This window comes from Chiloscyllium plagiosum, chromosome 1 (assembly GCF_004010195.1).
Source record: "Chiloscyllium plagiosum isolate BGI_BamShark_2017 chromosome 1, ASM401019v2, whole genome shotgun sequence".
Taxonomy (NCBI): Eukaryota; Metazoa; Chordata; class Chondrichthyes; order Orectolobiformes; family Hemiscylliidae; genus Chiloscyllium; species Chiloscyllium plagiosum.
The window spans coordinates 96544088-96561941 of NC_057710.1; the positions used below are offsets into that span (position 1 = coordinate 96544088).

The 17854-nt window shown below is 41.2% G+C and overlaps 1 protein-coding gene across 4 annotated transcripts in view; it reads right to left on the reverse strand.

Moving 5' to 3' along the window:
* The window catches only part of chrna9a (cholinergic receptor, nicotinic, alpha 9a), an 86876-nt gene that overhangs the window by 8225 nt on the left and 60797 nt on the right, over positions 1-17854 (reverse strand). For all 4 annotated transcript variants that reach the window (XM_043692625.1, XM_043692614.1, XM_043692606.1 and 1 more), the window contains 2 exons: positions 17260-17405; positions 1378-1532 (listed from right to left, as the gene is read on the reverse strand). In XM_043692625.1, coding sequence (XP_043548560.1) covers positions 1378-1532; positions 17260-17405 — 301 coding nt within the window. The remainder of the gene's footprint in view (positions 1-1377; positions 1533-17259; positions 17406-17854) is intronic.

Sequence of the window (17854 nt, forward strand, 5' to 3'; positions counted from 1 at the left end):
AATCACTGCAGTCCATGTACTGTAGCTAGATTCACAATGCTGTTAAGGAGGAAATTGCAGGATTTTGACCCAATGATGCTGAAGGAACGAAGATATATTTCCAAGTCAGACTGTGAGTGATTGGAGGGGAACTAGCAGGTGGAAGTGTTCCCATATAATTGCTGTCCTTGTCCTTCCAGGTAGAAGTGGTTGTGGGTTGGATGGTGCCAAACAAGGTTCTTTAGCAAATTTCTGCAGTGCATCTTGTAGATCGGACACACTTTGGTACTAAGCAAGTGGGCTGTTTGTCTTGAATGGTATCATACTTTAAATGTTATTGGAGCAGCATTTATCCAGGCAAATGGAGAGTATATCATCACACTCCTGATTTGCACCTTGTAGATGGTGATACACTTTGGAGAGTTAGGAAGTGAATTACTCACTGCAGGATTCCTAGTCTCTGATCTGCTTTTGTAGCCACAGTATCTATATGACCACATCAGTTCAGTTTCTGGCCAATTATATTCCCCAGATATAAATAGTTGGAATTTCAGTGATGGCAATGCCATTGAATGTCAAGAGACAGTAGTTAGATTCTCTTTTATTGGAGATGGTAATTTCCTGGCACTTGTGGCATGAATGTTACTTGCTATTTGTTAGCCCAAACCTGGATATTATCCAGTTGGATATAGACTGCTTCAGTGTCTGAGGAGTCACAGATAGTTCTGCAGTTGTTAGTGAACATCCCCACTTCTAATCTTGCAATGGAAGAAAGCTAATTAATGGAGTAGCTGAAGATGGATGGGCCTTGGACACTACCCTGGTTAACTCCTGCAGAAATATCCTGGAGGTGAAACAACTGATCTCCAACAACTACACCATTTTCTTTTGTGCTAGGTATGACTCCAATCAGCAGAGAGCTTTTCCCATGGTTCCCATTGACTAGTTTTGCTATGTTTCCTTGACACCTTGATTAAATGCAGTCTTGATGTGAAGGGCAGTCATTCTCACCTCACGTCTGGAATTAAGATCTTTTGTCCATGCTGTAATATAATGCCAGAATGTAATGAAATCAGAACCTGAGTATTATATTATGACTGATATTTATGATTTTTTTTCTTATTTGCTTGTGGACATGTATATTGTTGGCTGTGGCAGCATTATTGAACTGCTGCAATCCACGTGTTGTAGGTAGACTCACAATGCAAATAGGGAGGGAATTCCAGGACTTTGTTCCAACGATTGATTAAATGTTAACATTTTTAAATTGTAAATCAATATTTTCACATATCACAATTTTCAAAAACATCCAATTGTGTTTATAGAAATTAAGTTCTTTGGAAATGAGACACAGTTGAAATGTTTAAATTGTTGACAAAGCAATGGATTCCAACTCACTTGTTATATAGAACAATATCAGGTCTCCACACAAAGCTACTGGGTATTCGGATAGCATCAAGCCCATCATATTTGTCGCGGTCCCACTTGAGGAAAGCATCAAACCAGATTTGTCGGATCCAAAGGTAAGCTGTCAAGATTTGGTTCCTTTCATCCTACAAGTAAATAGAAGTAAATTACAGTGAAGGAAAGCACTGCTGACCCTACAATCTTACCTTTTTATACGCTAAAACAGACAGGATTCCTCTCCCAGCTATAGGATGCAACAATCAACAAATACATTTGGGAGGGCTACTGTTTACCCAAGTACTTTTAAGAGTTTTCTAAGTATTCACAGCTGTTTACAAGTAGGCTTAAATAGGAGCAAATTACTGCAGATGCTGGAATCTGTGCTGAAAACTACAAATGCTGGAGATCAGTGAGCCAGACAGCATTCATGGAGAGAGAGCAAGCTAACGTTTTGAGTCTAGTTGGCTCTTCATCTGAGCTGGACTAGAGAGAGCTTGCTCTCTCTCTCCATGGATACTGTCTGACCTGCAGTGATCTCCAGTATTTGTTGTTTTCACTGAAGGGATTTAAAGTGATTTCAATGTTTCCCTTATCCAACTTCTAATTCTACTGGGCCAATTTCACTCCCAACTCCCAACCTCCATGGCATCCTTAGTCCTGTTCACACCTACATATACTCTCCCAGACCTACTCATACCATTTGCGCTTCCCGCAGTATGTCTGATTTTGTCAGGGTAAATAATAACATAACCAAACAAACAGATAAAGTTTGCGCATTGACAAGTCCTAGCAATGAATTGCAATGTCCAGGTTCAAGGAAAAACTGAACTCCCCTTAAGTTGCCATTGTGATCCTCAATAACAAAGAGCATCTCAGCCATACTATCAGGTCAACCAATGGTGTATTAATTTTATACAAGAAATTTAAGCAATTAAGTTAGCTAACAATTGAAGGCAGTCAACTTGCATCTGGAAACATAGCTAGAAAAAAAAGTGCATGAGCAAACTACTTAAAAAGAAGTAATTGCATAAAACATGAAACAGCCACATCTCTTATGAATTTTTCTTAGAACCAGCTATCTCCCATCAACAAGAGTTTGGCTATGTTTAACATTGAGCTCCTTGTCGATCACAATTTCTTGTAGTATGGGTTCTCATACCTGATGAAGTCACCAACAGATGCCCCTCCTTCTCAACCTCATTCCTCAGGAAGTTAAAACACACTATAGTCACCTGTCTCTCTCATGAGGGAACAGCCTGTGGTTCTCTGGGACTATGGTGGCTTTCACTTCTATGGGGAGAAATCTCGGCACAACTTCACTCCATACCCCTGCATGTTTATTTTCCTCAGCTGCCAACCCAACTTCCTTTTGAAATCATTGACTGCACCAACCTCATAAGCTGCAGGCTCCAAGTCATTACCACTTGCTGTGAAAAACTGTTCTTCTTCACACTCACCTTCATCTCTTACCTTTAAGTAATCTGTTAGTCCTTGTAATAAGGAGGACAGATTTTCTTTGTCTAATTTATCCAAAAGATTCAAAGCTTTTGGGTTCAATTAAATCTCTTGTCAATCTCCATTGCTTCAAGGGAACAGCCTTAATTTTTCAAATCAAATCTTGTAGCTAAAACCTCCCATTCCTGGATAAATTCTGGTAAATCTTTTCTGCACCCTCTCAAAGACACTCACATTCTTCCTAAAGTGTGATGACCAGAACCATATGCAATAGTTTAGTGAGGGTCTAATCAGAGCTTCATTGAGATTCATCATAACTTTCCTGCTTCTGCACTTAATGCTTCTACTTATGAAGTCCAAGATCCTAAATGTAATACTAACCACTCTCTCAATATGTTCTGCAACCTCCAAACATTGATGTGTGTGCACCCCCAGGTGATTCTGTCACTGCATATTCTTTTACCAGTGTGCTATTAAGTCTATTTTGTCTCTTCCCATCCCTCCTACCAAAATACACCACTACAGACCTGTCTGTCATATATTCCAGCTGTCTGCCCATTCTACTAGCATGTGCCATGTTACAGATGATTTACTTCATCCTCATTAATGCCACACTTGAAGCAGTGGCAAATAATCAGAAAATATTGGAATTTTACCCTGCATTCCAAGATCAAAATTACTTAGGGATTTTAAAAAAGACAACAAACAATTGCACTTGTACAGACCTTTGGTGAAATATCACTTTCTACAAAGTCCTTATAATATGTGATTGATCTACAGCTTATATTGGGACCAAATAACAAGCAACAGGTTTGAAGATAGACAATTGGGTATGTTTCAACTGAAGAGAGGAGTGTACAAAGAGTCTCAACTGTTGGCAAAATTATTCAATAAACAGAACAAACATTCAGAGAATCAAAAGGTGCTTTCAGCAGTAAAACTTGAAAGCAAGAACAAACTTGTGATACCCTGATGACACAATGCTACTTGCAGAATCAGGAAGGGCCTCACAAAATATCACAGATAAAGTAAGATTTAAAAGTACGTGGATTGAAAACGAACACCAAAAAAAGGCAGAGTCAATGGTAATCAGAAGGAATACAATGGAAAATCTAGAGTCACAATCGAGGTTGACGGTGCCACACAGTAACAAAACGGATATGTTTGTCTACTTAGGACAAATGATAATAGAAGACAATAGATATCAAAGTCATAAAAAGACAGGTGACCAGAAGTAATTTTCTGAAGAAAAAGGATGCATTAACAACAAACTCAATGTTGAAAGAAGGGAAAAGACTCAAATGATGGTACATTCTATCCATTTTAATGCATGCCTGAGAGAGCTGGGAAACAAACATCTGTGGAAGAAAATAGAGGCTCCTGAAATATAGATGCTAAGAAGGTTGTTTAGTTTTATTGTCTGCATATAGAAATTCAGTATAGATGTGCTTGACGTTGCAAGGACAAAATCTCTAACATCATCCAGAATGTCAGCATTTCAGCCACTTCATCAGAGATGAAAAGCCACAGAGATTGTCTTCTGAATGTAGGTTTGCTTGCTGAGCTGGAAGGTTCATTTTCAGACGATCATCACTGTAGTAGGTAACATCTTCAGTGAGCCTCTGGACGAAGCACTGATGTTTCCTGCTTTCTATTTACATGTTTGGGTTTCTTTGGGTTGGTGATGTCATTTCCTATGGTGATGTCATTTCCTGTTCTTTGTTTCAGGGGGTGGTAAATGGGGTCCAAGTCAATGTCTTTGTTGATAGAGTTCCGGTTGGAATGCCATGCCTCTAGGAATTCTCACGCATGTCTTTTTCTGGCTTGTTCTAGGATGGATGTGCTGTCCCAGTCGAAGTGATGTCCTTCCTTATTTGTATGTAAGGATACAAGTGAGAGAGGGTCATATTGTTTTGTGGCTAGCTGACATTCATGTATCCTATTGGCTAGTTTTCTGCCGCTTTGTCCAATGTAGCATTTGCTACAGTTCTTGCATGGTATTTTGTAGATGACATTAGTTTTGCTTGTTGTCTGTGTAGGGTCTTTCAATTTCATTAGCTGCTGTTGGGTTTGTGGGCTATCGTGATGCCAAGTGGTCTGAGTAGTCTAGCAGTCATTTCCAAGATGTCTTTGATGTAAGGGAGAGTGGCTAAGGTTTCTGAATGCGTTTTGTCTGCTTGTTTGGCTTTGTTGCTGAGGAATCGGCGGACTGTGTTCATTGGGTACCCATTCTCTTTGAATATGCTGTATTGGTGATATTTCCTCTGCTCTGGGTAGTTCCTCTGTGCTGCAGTGTGTGATGGTTCATTGAAATAATGTTCTGATGCAGCTTAGTTTGTGGATGTTGGGATGATTGCTTCTGTAGTTCAATATTTGGAACCCCAGGAAATGACATCACCAATTCAAAGAAACTGAAACATATAAATAGAAAGCAGGAAACATCAGCAGTGCTTCTTCTGGAGGCTCACTGAAGATGTTACCTAGTATGGTGACAAAACATCTGAAAATGAACCTTCCAGCGCAGCGAGCAAACCTACATCCAGAAACTCTGAGCTACACACCTTCTCAATTCTGAGGATAAAGTGGAGGACAGCAGAAAGATGCACCAACACAAGTGTAGACACAAGACAGGTGTCACGGAGCAATTGAAATCTGAGATGTGCATGGATGACACAGATAGACAAACATGCATGAAAGCAGAACTCCTAGTAGTAAGTAGTAGCTACAAGAGGGCTAGAGGAGGACTGTTTATCAAATCTTACTAACTACTGATGTTAAACTAACTGGCATCCAGTATCTTGGATGAGGATGTTGCATTTGCCATTCTCCTCTGGTCTGGCACCACCTCAATGCAAAGAATGTGGCAGATGGAACACAATTGGAGAAATGTGAGGTTCAGAACTATGGTAGGAGAAACAAATAAAATATTTATATTAAATAGTGAGTGTCTGTGAATTGCTAAACTTCAAAGGGACATCAGGGTCCTGGTTCATGAGTCAATAAAAGTTAAGTACAGCAAGCCATTAAAGTGGCCAATGGCATGTTGTTGGTGTGTTAGCTTAATTAGTTGGATGGCTGATTTATGATGTATATTAGCAAGGTTAGATCTCACGGAATACAGGGAGAACTAGCCATGTGAATACAGAACTGGCTCAAAGGTAGAAGACAGAGGGTGGTGGTGGAGGGTTGTTTTTCAGACTGGAGGCCTGTGACCAGTGGAGTGCCACAAGGATCGGTACTGGGTCCTCTACTTTTTGTCATTTACATAAATGATTTGAATGTGAGCATAAGAGATGTAGTTAGTAAGTTTGCAGATGACACCAAAATTGGAGGTGTAGTGGACAGCGAAGAGGGTTACCTCAGATTATAACAGGATCTTGACCAGATGGGCCAATGGGCTGAGAAGTGGCAGATGGAGTTTAATTCAGATAAATGCGAGGTGCTGCATTTTGGGAAAGCAAATCTTAGCAGGACTTATACACTTAATGGTAAGGTCCTAGGGAGTGTTGCTGAACAAAGACACCTTGGAGTGCAGGTTCATAGCTCCTTGAAAGTGGAGTCGCAGTTAGATAGGTTAGTGAAGAAGGCATTTGGTATGCTTTCTTTTATTGGTCAGAGTATTGAGTACAGGAGTTGGGAGGTCATGTTGCGGTTGTACAGGACATTGATTAGGCCACTGTTGGAATTTCGCATGCAATTCTGGTCTCCTTCCTATCGGAAAGATGTTGTGAAACTTGAAAGGGTTCAGAAAAGATTTACAAGGATGTTGCCAGGGTTGGAGGATTTGAGCAATAGGGAGGGGCTGAACAGGCTGGGGCTGTTTTCCCTGGAGCGTCAGAGGCTGAGGGGGTGACCATAATTATGAGGGGCATGGATAGGGTAAATAGGCAAAGTCTTTTCCCTGGGTTGGGGGTGTCCAGAACTAGAGGTATAGGTTTAGGGTGAGAGGGGAAAGATATAAAAGAGACCTAAGGGGCAACATTTTCACACAGAGGGTGGTACGTGTATGGAATGAGCTGCCAGAGGAAATGGTGGAGGCTGGTACAATTGCAACATTTAAGAGGCATTTGGATGGGTGTATGAATACGAAGGGTTTGGAGAGATATGGGCTGGGTGCTGGCAGGTGGGACTAGATTGGGTTGGGATATCTGGTCGGCATGGACGCGTTGGACCAAAGGGTCTGTTTTCCATGCTGTACATCTCTATGAATCTACGACACCAATGGCAATGCTTCAATTTCAACATCAGCTGAGGTCACCATAAAAGCCCCACCTTCTCAACCTTGCCTGAGACTTGTGGACCCTCAGGTTAAAATTCACCACCATTCATCTCCTTCTAATGAAAGAACAGTCTATGGGACTATGGAAACTTCCTGTCTTCAGATATTATTTTGGCATTTGTTTACAGGAGGATCTAAATATAGGAGGAAAGATGTCTTACTGCAATTATACAGAGTGAGATCACATTTGGAGTAATGTCACAGTTTGCCTTCAGAAAGGTATATTTACCATAGAGAGAGAGCAATGAAGGTCAAACAAACTCATTCCTTGCTTGGAGCGATTGTTCTATGTGGAAAGATTACAGATAGGGCCTTTAATCTCCAGAGTTTAGGAGAACGAGAAATAATTACATTCAAAAATGCAAAACTCTTATGGGATTGACAGGATAGATGGGGTATAAGATTAGTAGGGAAATTAACATTTCATAATGAATTTATTTTAGTCATAATCACACAAAGTATGTTAACCAATGTAACACTGCTTAGACGCACTTGACAAAGAAATGCTCCATGCAATTGCAAACTGATTGGAAACAACACACAAATGTTTTAGTGGTACTGGATAAAGCCAAGAGGCCCTGTTTCGCTCATTCCCATTTCATGATTGTGAGAAGACGTAAATGTAAAGGTCAGAAGTCAAGTTAACCTCTTCCGAGCTCATTACTTTCTTATCAGTAACCAAAGTGGCAGAAAGGAGTTATAACAAAAAAAAAGTAATAGCTGTACAGAAGGTGAAACCAAATCAAACTAATGGGGCCCAATGACATCCAGAATAACTATTAGTGTTAAGGATGGTGGGGTATTCTTGGTTTATATTCCTTGTTACTACCAGAACGCCCTCATTCTGCTATTAGCCATGATGAGCAAATTGTTGATGATCTAATCTTGGACCTTTTACTTTCCAGCTCATCCAATTTCCCTCATGTCAATGATAAACTGCCTTTCTGTTTTCAGACTCCCAAGAATTGATTGATTGATTAATTCATTTAAATAAATAACCACACCTACAAATTGGGTGCCTAGCCCTTTAAATAACACTTGTGCTGAGCCTGTTGCTTGCAGAGTGATAAGCAAATACGTTACCTGGACCTACATAATCTATACTTCGTATGCTAGTATTACAACAACTGATTGGGCTGTTTGTCCTGATAATACTCCTTCATAGGCTCCCAACATACTTTGATTGTACACTCGCACTCACTTTTTGAAAAATACAGTGTAACATAGCAAAATGATGCAGATCTTTCTAATGTGATGATGCCAAAGAGAGCAGAAAGCATACGAAGTTCAAGGATCTTACCTTGAACTCCGTGAGAACTCGCATGACTCAATTACATAACATTTAAACATTGGACCGCAAAGTAAGTACATCTATATTGTGGAAACGGCTGCAATCTATTTTGTGAAAGTATTAAAAGTATCCAGCTGTAACCAAAATAGAGCTTCCTTCTTGTCAGCGTGTTTATTTCTTTCTCTTCTGTTGATTGTTCTGCTCTGTAAAATTATGGGAGTGAACTCAAAGGATTGGAGTAGGATTTAACTTTGAACCTTACACTTGTACATGATTGTTGCACCATGACGCGGAACTTGATGCACGCATTGGAAAGTTTTTCTTCATCCATTCATGGTATAAAGATATCACTGACTAGGCTAGCATTTATTGCCGTCCCTAATTTCCCAGGGAGCAGTTAAGAGTGAACCACATTGCTGTGGGTCGGGAGTCACATGTAGGCCAGGATGGTAGTCTCCTTCCCTAAAGGACAGCAGTGAAGCAGTTGGGCTTTTCCTGACCATCGACGATAGATTCACGGTCATCATTAAACTCTTAATTCCTGAATTTTTTATTGAATGTAAATTCCACAATCTACTGTTTCGGGATTCGAACCCAGATCATCACCTGGATCTCTGGATGAACAGTCCAGCAACAATACCACTACGTCATTGCCTTTGTTAGTGGATCCCTTCAGATCACTGGACTCAAAATCTTAACTCTTCTTTCTGCACTAATGCTATCAGACCTGCTGAGTTTCTCTAGCAATTTCTGTTTTGCTTCAGATTTCCAGCATCTGCAGTTCTTTGATTTGCTTTGGGATTATCCAGGTATCAGTGTTCGGGCCTCTGGTGTTTGTGGTACACATAAATGATTATGACTTGAATGTAGGAGGGGTAGTCAGCACATTCGATATGAAACATTGATGGTGTGGTAAATTGTGAGCCGAATAGCCTTAGAGGAGAATAGGAATGAGCTGGTCAGGTGGACTAATCTGTGGCAAATGGAATTTATTCTGGATAAGTCTGAGATGATGCACTTGGGCAGGACATTCAAGGCCACGGAATAAATGATGAATGGCAGGACCCTAAAAAACACCAAGGATCGGAGGGACCTTGGTGAGCATGTCCTCTGCTCCCTTAAGGCAACAGGACAAGTAGATAAAGTGGTTAAGGCGGCACTTGGGGTACCTGTCTTTATAAGCTGAGGCAGAGAGTCTAAGAGCAAGGGCGTTATGCTGAAACTGTTTAAAATGTTGGTTAGGCCACAGCTGCGGCATTGCAGGCATTTCTGGAATCCATATTGTAGGAGGGAATGACTGCACTGGAAAGGGTGCAGAGGAGATTTACCAGGACGTTGCCTGGGCTGGAGAGTTTTAATTATGAAGAGAGATTGAATTAGACTGGGGTTGTTTTCCATGGAGCTGAGATGATTGAGGAAGGGCATGATTAAGTTGTAAAACAATTATAAGGGGCATAGAGATTGATGGAAAGAAATTTTTCCCCTTGGTGGAGGGATCAATGACAAGGGCATTGATATAAGGTAAGGGGCTGGAGGTTTAGAAGAATGTATGGAATTTTTATTTCCCACCCTAGAGAGTGGTGGGAATCTGGAACTCATTGTCAGTATAGATGGTGGAGGCAGAAACATCCATAACATTACATGTACACCTTATATTTATATATAGCTGAAAATGTGTTGCTGGAAAAGCGCAGCAGGTCAGGCAGCATCCAAGGAACAGGAGAATCGACGTTTCAGGCATAAGCCCTTCTTCAGGAATTCCTGAAGAAGGGCTTATGCCCGAAACGTCGATTCTCCTGTTCCTTGGATGCTGCCTGACCTGCTGTGCTTTTCCAGCAACACATTTTCAGCTCTGATCTCCAGCATCTGCAGTCCTCACGTTCTCCTCGTATATTTATATGTACACCTGTGACACTAAAGCATGCAAGGATATGGGACAATTGCTGGAAAGTGACATTGAAAGAGAGTTAGGTGGGTTATAGAGAGTCATAGAGACGTATAGCACGCAAACAGACCCTTTAGTCCAAATTGTCCATGTCAATCAGCTATCCTAACTTAATCTAGTCCCATTTGTCTGCACTTGACTCATATCCCACTAAACCCTTCCTATTCACATACCCACCCAGATGCCTTTTAAATGTTTTAATTGTACCAGCCTCCTCCACTTCCTCTGGCAGCTCATTCCATACGTGTACTACCCTGTGCGTGAAAAATTTGCCCCTTAGATCCTTTTTAAATCTTTCCTCTCTCACTTTAAACCTATGCAGAATTCTGGACTCCCTCAACCCAGGGTAAAGACCTGTCTATTTACTCTTGATTTTATAAACCTTTAGAAAGTTACCCCTCAGCCGATGCTCTAGAGAAAACAGGCCCAACCTATAGGTCAAACCCTCCAACCCTGCCAACATCCTTGTAAATCTTTTCTGAACTCTATCAAGTTTCCTATAGGAGGGATACCAGAATTGCACACAATATTCCAAATGTAGCCTAGCCAATGTCCTGTACAGCTGCAACCTGACCTCTTAACTCTTGCACTCAATGCTCCTAAAAAAAAAGAAAAGCGTACTGAACATCTTCACTACCTGTCTACCTGCAACACCACTTTCAAGGCACTATGAACCTGCACTCCAAGGGTGTCTTTTTACAGTAACACTCCCCAGGACCATTACCATTTAGTGTATAAGTCCTGCTAAGATTTGCTTTTCCAAAATGCAACACCTCACATTTATCTAAATTAAACTCCATCTGCCAGTCCTTGGACCATTGGCTCACCCGATCAAGATCCCATTGTAATCTGAGGTAACCTTCTTCGCTGTCCACTACATCTGCAAACCTACTAACTATATCTCCTATGTTCACATCAAATCATTTATATTCAATGACAAAAAGCAGTGGATCCAGCACCGATCCTTGTGGCACTCCATTGGTTACAGGCCTCCAGTCTGAAAAGCAACCCTCCACCACCATCCACTGTCTTCTACCTTCGAGCCAGTTCTGTATCCAAATGGTTAGTTCTCCTTGTACTCCACTGGATCTCACCTTGCTAACCAGTCTACCATGAGGAACTTTGTCAAATGCCTTATTGAAGTCCATGTTGGTCACGTCCACCACTCTGCCCTCAATTTTCTTTGTTACTTCTTTAAAGAAAACCTCAAGTTTGTGAGACATGATTTCCCATGCACAAAGCCTTGTTGACTTTCCCTAGTCAGTCCTTGCCTTTCCAAATACATGTAAATCCTGTCCCTCAGAACTCCTTCCAACAACTTGCCCAGCAACGATGTCAGGCTCACTGGTCTCTAGTTCCCTGGCTTTTCCTTATCACCTTTCTTAAGTAGTGGCACCACGTCAGTCTTCTGGCACCTCACCTGTGACTATCAATGATATACTTATCTCAGCAAAGGGCCCAGCAATCACTTCCCTAGCTTCTTGGGTAAATCTGATCAGGTCCTGGGGATTTATCCACCGTTATGAGTTTTAAGACATTCAGCACCTCCTCTTCTGTATTATGGACATTTTTCAAGATTTACCATCTATTTTTCCACATTCTATATCTTCCAAGTTCTTCTCCACAGTAAACACTGATGCAAAATACTTGTTTAGTATCTCCCCAATCTCCTGCGTCTCCAAACTTCGGCTGCCTTGCTGATCTTTGAGGGGCCCTATTCTCTCTCTAGTTACCCTTTTGTCCTTGATGCTTTTATAAAAATCCCTTTGGATTCTCCTTAACCCTATTTGCCAAAGCTATCTCACGTCCCCTTTTTGCCCTCTTGATTTCCATCTTAAGTATACTCCACCTGCCTTTATACTCTAAGGATTCACTCGATCCCTGCTGTTGATACTTAACATACGCTTCCTTCTTTTTCCTTGACCAAAACCTCAACTTCTCTAGTCATCCAGCATTCCCTACACCTTCCAACCTTTCCTTTCACCCTAACAGGAACATACTGTCTCTGGATTCTCGTTATCTCATTTCTGAAGGCTTCCCATTTTCCAGCCCTCCCTTTACCTGCGAACATCTGTCCCCAATCAACTTTTGAAAGTTCTTGCCTAACACCGTCAAAATTGGTCTTCCTCCAATTTAGAACTGCAACTTTTAAATCCGATCTCTCCTTTTCCATCACTATTTTAAAACTATTAGAATTATGGTTTCTGGGAGGAGGTCAGGCTTTGCACCTTCTCTACTGGGTATATCCACAGACTGAATCAGAAAATTTCCTTGTACACACAAATTCCTCTCCATCTAAACCTTTAACACTATGGCAATCCCAGCCTATGTTTGAAAAGTTAAAATCCCCTACCATAATCAACTGATTATTCTTATAGATAACGAAGATCTCCTTACAAATTTGTTTCTCAATTTCCCTCTGACTATTGGGAGAGTACAATACAATCCCAATAAGGTGATCCTCCCTTTCTTATTTCTCAGTCCCACCCGAATAATGGATGTATTTGCAGGAATATCCTCCCTAATTACAGCCTTAATGTTATCCCTGATCAAAAATACCACTCCCCTCCTCGCTTGTCATCCTTTCTATCTTTCCTATAGCATTTGTATCTTGGAACGTTTAGCTGCCAGTCCTGTCTAACCCTGAGCCACATCTTTGATATTGTCCCACGTTCCTAACCATGCCTTAAGTTCATCTGCTTTCACTGTTAGGCCTCTTGCATTGAAATTAGTGTGTTTACTTTATCAGTGCTATCTTGTTCGCTGCTTTGTTCCTGTCTGCCCTGACTGTTTGACTTGCCCCTTTTCCCAACTGTACCAGTCCCAGACTGATCTCTTTCCACATTGTGTTGCTGGGTCCCACCATCCCACCTTACTCATTTAAATTGTCCCGAGCAGCTCTAGTAAATTTCCCTGCCAGTATATTTGTCCCCTTCCAATTCAGGTGCAGTCCATCCTTCTTACACAGGTCATTTCTACCCCAGAAGAGATTCCAATGATCCAAAAATCTGAATCATTCTACCCTGAACCAGCTCCTCAGTTACGCATTCATCTGCTCAATCTTCCTATTCCGACCCTTATTAGCTCATAGCACTGGGTGTAGTCCAGATATTACTACCCGAGGACCTCCTTTTTAAATTCCTGTCTAACTTCCTATATTCTCCCTTCAGAATATCATCCTTTTCCATTCCTATGTCATTTGTTCTATTGTGTACAAAGACCTACTGCTGGTCCCTCTCCCTTTTGAGAATATTCTGCACCCCCTCAGAGATATCCTTGATCCTGGCACCAGGCAGGCAACACACCATTCTGAATTCTTGCCGTCGGCTCCAGAAACATCTGTCTGTGCCTCTAACGAGACAGTGCCCTATCACAATCGATCGCTTGGAACCTGACATAGTGAGAGCAGGAATAAGAGGATAGAGTAGATGAATGCATGGCTGAGTAGCTGGTTTATGGGAGAAGGATTCATATTTTTGGACCATTGAAAGCTCTTTTGGGGTAGAAGTGACCTGTACAAGAAGGACGGTTTGCACCTAAATTAGAAGGCAACAAATATTCTGGCAGGGAGATTTGCTACAGCTGCACGGGAGGATTTAAGCTAGTAAGGTGGGGGGATGGAAGAGAGAGCCAGGGAGATAATGAGGAAAGAGATCATTCTGAGACCGGTGTAGTTGAGAACAAAGGTGAGTCAAACAGTCAGAGAAGGCAGGGACAAAGCAGAGAATAAGGTAGGACTGATAAATTAAACTGCATTTATTTTAATGCAAATGGCCTAACAGGGCAGGGCATGGTTAGGAACATGGGACTGGGATATCATAGCAATTACAGAAACATGGCTCAGGGATGGGCAGGACTGGCAGCTTAATGTTCCAGGATACAAATGCTACAGGAAGGACAGAACGGGAGGAAAGAGAGGAGGGTGAGTGGTGTTTTAGATAAGGGAAAGCAGTACAGCTGTATTGAGGGAGGATATTCCCGGAAATACATCCAGGAAGGTTACTTGGGTGGAACTGAGAAATAAGAAAGGGATGATCATCTTATTGCGATTGTATTATAGACTCCCTAATAGTCAGAGGGAAATTGAGGAATACATTTGTAAGGAGATCTCAATTATCTGTAAGAATAATAGGGTGGTTATGGTAGGGGATTTTAACTTTCCAAACATAGACTGGGACTGCCATACTGATAAGGGTTTAGATGGAGAGGAATTAGTTAAGTGTATACAAGACAATTTTCTGATTCAGGATGTGGATGTACCTACTAGAGAAGATGCAAAACTTGACCTTCTCTTGAGAAATAAGGCTGAGCAAGTGACTGAGGAGTCAGTGGGAGAGCACTTTGGGGCCAGCAACCATAATTCTATTAGATTTAAAATAGTGATGCAAAAGGATAGACCAGATCTAAAAGTTGAAGTTCTAAATTGGAGAAAAGGCCAATTTTGACAGCATTGGGCAAGAACATTCAAAAGCTGATTGGGGGCAGATGTTCGCAGGTAAAGGGACAGCTGGAAAATGGGAAGCCTTCAGAAATGAGATAACGAGAGTCCAGAGAAAGTATATTCCTGTTAGGATGAAAGAAAAGGCTGGTATGTATAGGGAATGCTGGATTCCCTGGAGCATCAGAGGCTGAGGGGTGACCTATTAGAGGTTTATAAAATCATGAGGGGCATGGATAGGCTAAGTAGACAAAGTCTTTTCCCTAGGGTGGGGAGTCCAGAACTAGAGGGCATACGTTCAGGGTAAGAGGGAAAAAAATATAAAAGAAACCTAAAGAGCAACTTTTCCACGCAGAGGATGGTACATGTATGGAATGAGCTACCAGAGGAGGTGGTGGAGGCTGGTACAATTGCAACATTTAAAAGGTATCTGGATGGGTATATGAATAGGAAGGGTTCAGATGGATATGGGCCAGGTGCTGGCAGGTGGGAATAGATTGGGTTGGGATATCTGGTCGGCACGGACAAGTTGGACAGAAGGGTCTGTTTCCGTGCTGTATATCTCTATGACTCTACCCCTCATTACATTAGTCAGTCTCAGGACCAGAAACCTGGCTGTCTGTGCTACATCCCCATGAGAATCTATAACCCCCTACATTTTCCAAAACAGCCTAATTGCTTGAGATGGGGATAGCCGCAGGAGGCTTCTGCACTACCTGCCTCCCTCTCCTACCTTTCCTTAAGTTCACCCATCTAACTTACTGCATCTGCATTTTTTTCTCTTCTATAACTGCCATCCATCAGACCTCCTAACTCCTGTAAACTCCTCATTGCCTCTAACCGCCACTCCAATCAACCCAGGCGATCTGATAGGATTTGCAACCAAAACACTAACTGCAGACATAATCATCAGTAATATGGAAACTCTCCCTAATCTCCCATATCTGACAGGAACAGCACATTACTACTAAAGTCCATCTTTGCACCTTAACAATCTGCAGATCCAGAAAATAGCACAGTTTTACTGCTCTAAAAATCACTGCTTCAAGCTAATTTAGTACCTATGTTTTATACTTTTAAAATTTAAACAAGAGACTGATGTCAATAAATTATATAATCAAAAAAGAATCCACTTTACTCACCATTGCAGATTTACAAAGAAAATGAACAGAGGGGTTACACTTTAAAAAAACATGCGTTTAGCTGCTGCTGTGCTGTGAGCTCTCCCATACAGGTTCCTCCAAGATCAGCTATGAATTTCCCTGTTTGTTAATTTTTCTTAGACACACTCTAATGTCAAGAGCTACTTGAACTCAAACAGCAAAGTCAGTAGCTGTGCAGATTGTTTTCTTTCTTGTTTGATTCACTGGCCAGGTGGTCCCTGCCTTTCCCTCTCTTCCACCTTTTTAAAGTGTCGTTGTTTTGATCTTTTTATCCCCAAAGCTCCAAAACAATGTAACAGCCTATAGAACAGTAATTACTACTCCTGTAATTTGAGGAAATCAGCTTCAACACCTAAAATATCTCAAAAAAAAAAGGAGCAACACTTATAGCCACAATTTTTCCCCATCCTCCATCTTGAGTAACCCAGAATCCTATAATATTTTTGACCAGCACAGACTCAATGGGTCAAAGGGCCTTTTTTCTGTACTGTGGAGCTCTATAACTCTATTAATGGAAGAATGGCTCAAAGGGCTAATGGCCCAATTCAGGTTCTAATGGTATTGTGTAAACAGCCTTGAGAATTTCAAAGTTACATCTTTAACATTCAACATTACTGCCTTAATTTTTAACCTTTGAAAACTATCAGGTTAGAATATGAATAAGATCAAATAGCAATGTATTGCAATTCTCTCAAGATAAACGATGCACAGTCAAATATTTGAATGAACTTCCCCGATAGCTCAACGAATTTGTCCAATGATCAGCTTAGCAATACAATGGAAGAACACACCAGGTTGAATCTCTGGCCTGTGTTAGCTATTCTCAGCTAGGACAGCAATAAAACCAAACAGCCTCAATACTGCTAGGTTAGAGACTCAAAATTTTTGTTTCTAATTTCTATCCAGATCTACTTATGAAAGTTCACAAATTAACAAATTAAATAGTATGCATAATTAACAGATGAGGAAGGCAGAATTGGCTGTGTGCACTTGAACAGCTTATTAATAGTCACCATTAAGGTTCACAAGTGAAGAGTGATCATTTGGACAAGATAATAGAGCATGGGTGAGGTTCTTTTGTGGTGCACTGGTAGAGTACCTACCTCTGGTTCAGAAGGCCTGGGTTCAAGACTCATCTACTGCAAGTTTGTAATAACATTTTCTGAACAAGTTAAATAGAGAATAACTAAAGCATGAGCGACCTCATAGAAATGGACAAAAACATGTTGCTAACATCATAGAGGAAAAAAAGGACGAAAGGAGAGAATTGGTGAGGAAAAGGCTGTATCAAGAAAATCTTACCATATCTTTAATTTGAGAAAGGGTGATTTTCAGAGTGACGTTCAGGGCTAGATCTGTATCTTCCACAGGCCTGAGAGCATCAGTATAATCTTCAAATAAACTCTTAAACAGCATTTGAGCATATCTTCCATCTGCTGACTCAGAGCCTATCCAAATAAAAAGCAAATTCTTATTTGAACACAAATGTAGTACAATGTGGTGAAAATTAAGATTAATTTTGGTACATCCACTATCAGTTTATTTCCATTTAACTTACTTGGAAATTGATACAAAACGGAGCAACAATCTCCCTAGGAATTGCAAAAATAATTCAGGGTCTATATAAAATCTTAGCTGGAAATGTGTTGCTGGAAAAGCGCAGCAGGTCAGGCAGCATCCAGGGAACAGGAGAATCGACGTTTCGGGCATAAGCCCTTCTTCAGGAATGAGGAAAGTTTGTCCAGCAGGCTAAGATAAAAGGTAGGGAGGAGGGACTTGGGGGAGGGGCGTCGGAAATGTGATAGGTGGAAAGAGGTCAAGGTGAGGGTGATAGGTCAGACTGGGGTGGGGGCAGAGAGGTCAGGAAGAAGATTGCAGGTTAGGAAGGCAGTGCTGA